The sequence below is a fragment of the Lolium perenne genome, chromosome 4, assembly GCF_019359855.2.
Source record: "Lolium perenne isolate Kyuss_39 chromosome 4, Kyuss_2.0, whole genome shotgun sequence".
Taxonomy (NCBI): Eukaryota; Viridiplantae; Streptophyta; class Magnoliopsida; order Poales; family Poaceae; genus Lolium; species Lolium perenne.
This window is the reverse complement of record NC_067247.2, coordinates 349,815,843-349,823,792: the sequence shown is the minus strand read 5'-3', so window position 1 is coordinate 349,823,792 and position 7,950 is coordinate 349,815,843. Positions and strand designations below refer to the sequence as shown.

The 7,950-nt window shown below is 52.1% G+C and overlaps 1 protein-coding gene across 1 annotated transcript; it reads right to left on the bottom strand.

Annotated features, from left to right (window-relative positions):
- Nucleotides 1–3,441: 3,441 nt before the first annotated feature.
- On the bottom strand, nucleotides 3,442–4,499 carry LOC127301349 (ethylene-responsive transcription factor RAP2-12). The gene has a single exon (XM_051331571.2). It carries the CDS (start codon nucleotides 4,454–4,456, stop codon nucleotides 3,584–3,586), a length of 873 nt encoding a protein of 290 aa, XP_051187531.1. The 5' UTR covers nucleotides 4,457–4,499; the 3' UTR covers nucleotides 3,442–3,583.
- Between the last annotated feature and the right edge of the window lie 3,451 nt (nucleotides 4,500–7,950).

Genomic DNA, 7,950 nt, shown 5'->3' with positions numbered 1-7,950 from the left:
ATCCGTCTAAGTGCACTTTCGTCCGCCGCGTAAGGCGCTTTCGTCTATGAGTCCTACCGTCCCGTGAGTCCTTATGGATCCGGTTTCTAATCGTTATTTGTGCGACATGAGTTTCCTTCGTCCATCCTTCTAGAACACGTTAGGCTGCCTCATGTTTCCTTTTTGTTGTCCGTCCACACCGATCCTACTTCTCCCTAAGTCGTGCTCTTCTCTAATTCTATTCTATGAGCCTTTAAATACAGAAACAATCAACTGCCCTACATCAAACGAGCGTTCAACGCCTACTACAGATTGGTCAAGAGATCAAGCCATAATCATGGCGGCGACCATGGCGGACAGAACCAAAATCCACAAATCGTGAGCCAGGAGAACAAGATGATCATGCTGGTAACCTTCCACGGCGAGCCTTCGAGATCACACATCGACAAGCTCAAAAGAAGTAAACCATCAAGCCCAGCGCAGCCGCCTGCGGCGGAGGCGAAAGCCCGCAATCAACGCACGCACCTACTCAACGGTCGGCCTTCTCTCGTGTTCTCCTGCTGCACGAACGGAGGCAACCGACCCGACCGGCATGCCGAGTGGATCGAAGTGTCAACGATGCCGCAGCCGCGCGGAAGGCCATAGGGATCTAGGAAAAAGTTGTTTAGGCGGGAGAACAACGGCAGCCATGACGTATCCACGCACCTGAGGACGACAATGGCCTCAATGCAACGGGACCCCAGAGTCCTCTAAGCATCAAAGCGGCCAAGAATCTTAGCTACATTGCTTGCTGTCTCTGAGCGTTGGACCAATCGTGAATAGATTGACTGTGCTGCTGTTGTCGAGCTACTGTCCAAGAATAAGTAGGATCGATCAACAATGGTACAACTACTTTGAAGAAGCCAAATACATGCTGACATTATTCCATGACTACAAAATTCTACTACGTAAGACACGAAGAGAGAGCAACTCGGCAGGACCAGCACATGAGCTTGCCAAGCTGGGGGAACTATGGAAAGTTTATTTATTTTTATTTCAGCTGCCCCTTTGTATTTTCATTGTCATATCTAATTTGTAATGGCTCCTACTCTGTTCCTAATTGTAATATAAATCTCCCAATCGCCTCAGAATAAATAAATTATAAACAAATTGTGACCAACATATAGAAAATGTCACTACGGTCTATGCTTTTAGGAGAATCATATGTTTCATCGGCATTGAAGTACATCTCTTTACATATAAGAGATCTCCAAAAATTTGGAGGAATTTTGGATGTTTCAGCTACCCATAACCCAGATTCCCATACCCTGATACACATGAGACAGCGACCGACCGGTGATGACGGCGAGCGTCCCCCGCAGATGACTGCAAGTCAGACGGTGGCTGCAAGCGCCAGAGAGGAGTTGACTCAGGCATGACAACGTCTTCTAAGGATAGTCACACCGGCGAGGCAGCAAGATCGGCAAGCGGTGCCTCAATCCTCTGCGGTAGGAGGCAAAAACAAATAGGTTGGGTATTTCCCGATTTTAAATTGCCTCAATTTTTTATAGTTCAATTCCAGTCTCATTGTAATAGAATTGTGTTGTTATTCCTGCTTGATACTGGTTCTTAGGGTAGAATCTCACCATGTCAAGAACGATTTGCTCTACTAAAAAATATTTAACAAACCGGTTGTAAAAAAGAAGATTGTTTCTTTTAGGAACTTTCCATTTTAGCCCGTCACAAATTCTCGATGAGGGACGCAGTGGGGACAATGAGAGAGCGATTAAAGAGGCATGAAGTGTACGACACAGCTATGTAACCTCGCCCCTTTTTTTAGAAGAAATGAGGATGCTCAATTACAGAATGAAGAAGAAAAACTAAGTTCAGTTTGAAAGTTGGCTTAGAGATCAGCATTAGATAGATCTTGTTTTTTTAGTTTCTCTTTTCCTTTCCTCTGTAAATACCCCTGTACAGTTTGTTTGCTCATATATATAAAAATTCCAGTGGGAGCCTTTTCCACTGATTCACTTCAAAAAAAATTTAACCTCGCCCATGGGTGGTGGGGGCTAGCAGATGGCGATTTTTGTGTCCTAGCGACAACCGACGATACAGACCAGCCGAGATAGACTTGAAATTTGCTTATCCTAGTTAGAAAATGGTGCATCCATCTATTTGCACTTGTATAGTTGTGTTCTGGGTATTAAGCAAGGTTTGAATAATAGCACTGTTTGTATGCTTTATGTTGAACATAGGGCTCCAAATTTATTGAGAAGAGTAACAGTTCGCACCTCACCTGGCTTGTACCTGTTTGCAATCAGTTCATCAAAAAGCGGTTCCCTCCACAGCAAATCTGATGGCAAAGGACATGCATCCTCATCCCCGTTCATCCACCCTGGGCTGATGCCAACATCAACATCACCAATCCAAATACATTCTCGAACAAGCGTAGAAAGTTCGACAGCCCATGGAGGGAGATCACCAAATCTCATTGCCTAAACAGGAAAATTTTGAAAGAATATTCAGCTTATGAGCATGTAAGTTCCTGGAATTTGATGACAGACAGAATATCTCCTCTACTTTCAAAGAAATTGTGCACGACAAAAGTGAACATTTGTTAGATGCTGAAACAATCGAGGGGGAATAACTTAGTTTGTTGCTGGGCATCACCGAACCACCCTTTGAATCATCTCATCGATACCCAAATTTCGTCCGAGATTTGATGGCTCTGATAAAATAAGAAGGTAAGAGATGGCCAGAGGAAGAAGGGAGGCTCCTGGCCGGCGGCTCAACTCGTTGGATCGCAGCAAGGAGGCGCAACTGATCATCGGAGGGGAGGAAGTCAGCGCAGAGCCACAGGCCTCTCACGGCCTCACCCCCACTACGGCCTCCCGAAAGGCACGGACCTGGACGCGGGCAGGCGATTGTGCTGGTGTGGAACCGGCGAGCACGGTTCATCGCCTCGGTCCCCGCTGGAGATGGCCCTAACGTCCGAGCGTAGCGGCGAAGGTTTCGGGAGTCTAAGGAGAAGCGCCGTGGGGCGGTGCAAATGGCTAGGTCTGCGGTGAATCCCGATCTCGAGCTTCCGCCATGGTAGAGCAAGATCTCGAGCCGCCGCGATAGAAAGGTTTGGGGTTTTGGTTCTCTCGGGAAGACAAGCGAGATTCAGGGATGGAGAATTGACTGTGTGGACATGGTGTGTTAATGAGATTTAGGCTGGGCGTCAACTTTTTTGGAAAGTGATTGAAATTACAGTTTTTTAAGCGGTTTGGTGGGAGGGTAAAATAGTCTTATTAAAAATATGCTTGACGAAACCTCTGACCGGAGAAGACAGAACCAGTTCCTCTTTTTTATATAGTAGAGATTTACCGGGTCTGGTCTGTGGAGGCATTTTTCGGCCTCCAAATGGCGAATTTTTCGATCTTCAAATGCGTATTTGAAGTTTGCAGTTTGAGTTTTCTGCTAGAGATGCTCTAAATCGACTAAACATTAATCACATTTATTTTTAACTAATAACTGAGAAAGTTGCCCCTTCAAACAAAATGGAAAGTTGTGGCGGCACATTCTAGTTTCCTTTCCACCAGCTAAATACACCACCGGTCCGCGATGACCGCTGAGGCGCTGATCAGTCAAGCAAAAGAGCAGCTATCCTCGCGAGCTGATCTTTCCGCTCATCCAGCTGCCTCATGCGGTTCTCCAGGTCCCTCCTCAGGGCGGCAACCTCTTCCATCTCGCGGCTGCATGCGGAGATCAACGCCGCACGCAGCAGCGCCTCGGGCGGCACTCTGGTTCCGCTCCTCCGGTGCGCTCTGCCCATAAGCTCAGATACGATGCTCGCCGTCTGCTCGTCGTGAGCACCCTGCGCCATCGGCTGTATGATCTTCGTCACCTCGACGTTGCCTGCGTCATCATCGGTAGCCATCATGTCGTCGTCAGGGACGGCGGGCCGGTTGAGGTCGATGTTCCTCCGGCTAGAACAGCCTTCGAGCGGGAAGTTGAGCCTCGCTCTCTTCCCGCGGATCCGGCGGGCTTCGCGGTCGTACGCACGGCCGGCCTCCTCGGCAGTGCCGTAGGTGCCGAGCCACACGCGCCGCCCCTGCCGAGCGTCTCTGATCTCCGCCGCCCACCTTCCAGATGATCGCCGGCGAACGCCTCTGTACTTGCTGCTCCTGGCACCCGCTACGCGGCGCCGCCTGGAGCCCCCAGCGACGGGAACATCTAGTGGGCTGGTTGCACCGGCGAGGTAAGGACGGCACCTCCGGGACCGACCGGCTACAGACGCCGCCTCGGTAGGAGTCTCGTCGTGGTTGTCCTCCTCCTCGAAACGCTGGAACTCTGCCTCGAACTCGTCGTCGGTCGTGGCAGCGGCGTTCCTCTTCCTCTTGCCGGTAGTCCTCCTCTCCGCCGACGAGAAGGCGTTTGGCCAGAGCTGGGCTGCTGTGAGCCGCCGGCGCACCCGATCGGGGCTGAAGTTGGCGAGGATCGCACCCCCGCACATTTCTTGGTTGCTGGTACCGCCGCAGTTTGCAGTTTCGAGAGGAGAGAGGCACACCGAAATCTTGCTCTTGCATGCCTGTGGGTCTTGTATATATAGCGACGAGCCGGATGAGGTGTGAGTGTTTGACTGGGCCGTCTGCTTAAACCGTGGGCCACTAGTTCCCAATATTGTGGGCGCCGTTGGTTTGTGTTCACGATAAATACAAGGAGCTGACGTTATGGCACCCGGACCATATCCGGCCGTCCGATACCGATGGAGATTCGCTCTTGGCCATTTTGTAAGACGAACCCTGAACTTTTTTCTAATCATGATGGAGATCACCGTATAACCCCCCCCCCCCCCCCCTAGCCTGGATTGAAACCCAACCTAACTCGATCCAGATAGAGCCGCCAGACGCCTCGTTCTTTCGGCAGTGTAGCTGCCACCTTGTTGCCATTCCTCGCCGTCCCAGGGCATCGCCGCCACCTCGCGCGGGATCTTCGGCGTGCGAGGCGCCGCCTTGTCGCCCTCCCTGGCCGTCCTAGGGCGTTGCCGCCACCTCGTGTCGGCCGATAATGCATCATGCCCTTCGCCTCCCCGGATCCTCTTCGTCGTAGCTCGGACGCCTCCGTGGTCGGACGGCCCCGCCTCCCCGCATCCTCGTCATCGCAACTCGGACGCCGTCGTGGTCGGACGACCCTGCCTCCCCGCATCCTCGTCGTCGCAGCTCGGACGCCATCGTGGTCAGACGACCCCGCCTTCCCGCAGCTTTCTTGGGTGGTGGAGACACATATCTGTTATCACCAGAATTTGACCGAGTCAGAGGTGGGCCGCGATTAAGATGGATTTGAAGAATATACATAGAAGAATTACGTGAATCGGCCTTACATGCAAAGTTTGGGCTAGTTGGCCCGTGTATCTGTAACATAGTAGGATACGTGTCGTTTAGGTAGAGTTTGTCTCGTGCACGGTGGGGATTATTCCCACGTTAGAAAGTCCCCTGGACTATAAATATGTATCTAGGGTTTATGGAATAAACAACAACCAATGTTCAACCAACAAATCAATCTCGGCGCATCGCCAACTCCTTCGTCTCGAGGGTTTCTACCGGTAAGCATCATGCTGCCTAGATCGCATCTTGCGATCTAGGCAGCACAAGCTTTATGTTGTTCATGCGTTGCTCGTACTGAAGCCTTTTTGATGGCGAGCAACGTAGTTATCTTAGATATGTTAGGGTTAGCATTGTTCTTCGTATCACATGCTATCGTAGTGCAACCCTTGCATATCTAGCCGCCCTCACACCTATCTTAGGTGTGGGGGCGGCACCCCGCTTGATCATTATTTAGTAGATCCGATCCTTTACGGTTGCTCCTTGTTCTTCAAGCATTAGTTTAATATCTGCAATAGTTAGGCCTTACAAAGGGTTGGAGGATCCAGCGGCACGTAGGGTGTCGTTTGCTAGTCCTAGACAGGATGTTCCGGGGATCAACCTCGTGTTGGTTTTTAGGCCTTGTCTAGGATCGGCTTACGATCACCGTGCGTGGCCGCGAGGCCCAATCGTGAGTAGGATGATCCGATTATGCGGTGAAAACCCTAAATCGTCGTAGATCGCATTAGCTTTATCTTGATCAAGCAGGACCACCATATATTCGTGCACCTCGTACGAATCATGGGTGGATCGGCTCCTTGAGCCGATTCACAGGATAACCTGAGAGCCGATCGAGGCTCGTATTTAATGTTTACGTGTATGCCACGCAGGAAACTAAGCGAGGCATCTCCATCACCTTCCTGACCAGGTATAGGTCAGGTGGCACGCCCTTGCATCAGCATCGGACGTGTGTACCAGAGGCTTTGCGGGCCGTCGCTCGGAGGGACCGGGGGCCAGCCGCAGCCCTAAGTTGTTCCCGGCTCTCTTTTGTGTGTTGCCCGTCGCTGCCCGCCGGTGGGTTTTGACCGCAACACATTCTGGCACGCCCGGTGGGACAAGCTTCTTCATCAACCACATCGCCATCTACCTCTGAGATGGCGGACGGTACTCCAGTCACGTACGAGGATCTGACCGACGAGCTCAAGAAGAAGTATGACGAGGTCAAAGCAATCCTCGAAGCCGACCTCATCGGCTCTTTCCACAGAACCCGTTCACATGGCATCAGGTGGAAGGGGTTCACGCCTGATGGTGCACTCGATGGGATAGACCTCTCTGCCCCGTCAGAAGAACGCACCAGGTCCCTGCGGCAGGAGATCAACTACCTGGTGGCTCACTCGCTACACCGCCACTCTGAGAACCTGGTAAACACGTTGGAGCGTGTCGCTCTTCGGGTGATCCAGGAGATCATGAGGCACCAGTACTCGCCGTCAGGACCAGCTCTCGGGACGCATCAAGGAGAGTTGCCACTCCAGTCCCGTCCACCGCTGCCATTTGCGTTGGCAGCACCAGAAGTGCCGAATTCACCGGCATTCATCGTCTACAAGATCGGTGGTGACCCTAGTGACTGCCAGTTCTTGCATGAGGCGCCTAAGGAGATCCCTCACGGGTACATGTGCACGTATGTGCCAGATTGCGATGGCAGGCGCTCACAAACCAGGCCACAATATCGGGGACTTCGGGAAAACAGAGGAACGTCGACAACGAATCTTGAGAAGCAGACGTGGCTAACTAAGTACGCCACCCCGACGAACCTCCAGAGCTCAGCTCCTGCAGTTGGCTCAGAGCTGGAAAAGCAAGCATGGCTGGCTAAGTACGCCACCCCGGCGAATCTTCAGAGTTCAACTCCTGCAGCCAGCACAGCGGATCAGATTAGTACCATACTGAGAGACCAGTTCGGCATGGTGCCGAAAAGGAGGGCAATCGGCTATTCCAAGCCGTACCCCGACGAGTACGAGTTGATCCCGCTACCACCTAAATATCGGCTCCCTGATTTCTCCAAATTCAGTGGATCGGATGGTTCCAGCTCCATCGAGCATGTGAGCCGATATTTGGCACAGCTAGGAACGGCCTCAGTGTCGGATCCACTACGCGTGAGGTTCTTCTCACAGTCCCTCACGGGATCGGCTTTCGGGTGGTACACCTCGTTGCCACCAGACTCGATCCGGACTTGGAAGCAGTTGGAAGAACAGTTCCATACGCAGTACCACTCAGAGGCTTCCGAGTCTGGCCTTGCCGATCTAGCACAAATACGTCAGAAGCGTGGAGAAACTGTGACAGAATACATCCAGCGCTTCAGGAATCTTAGGAACCGATGTTACTCGGTTCGTGTGACTGAAAAGGAAGCAGTCGAGTTGGCAGTGGCGGGCCTTGCAGCGCCGCTCAAGGACATGGCCTCCCAAGCAGACTACCCCTCACTGGCGCACATGGTTCAGAAACTGTCGGCATATGAACAGCGCCACCCGGACTTGTACCAGGACAAATTCAAGCGTGCAGTAGTCCTGGTCGAGGCGGAGGAAGACGAAGTTTCTGCGGGAGAGCAAGAGCTAGCAGGGCCTGAATGGACTCGGGGGGCAACCCCCGTGTCCTG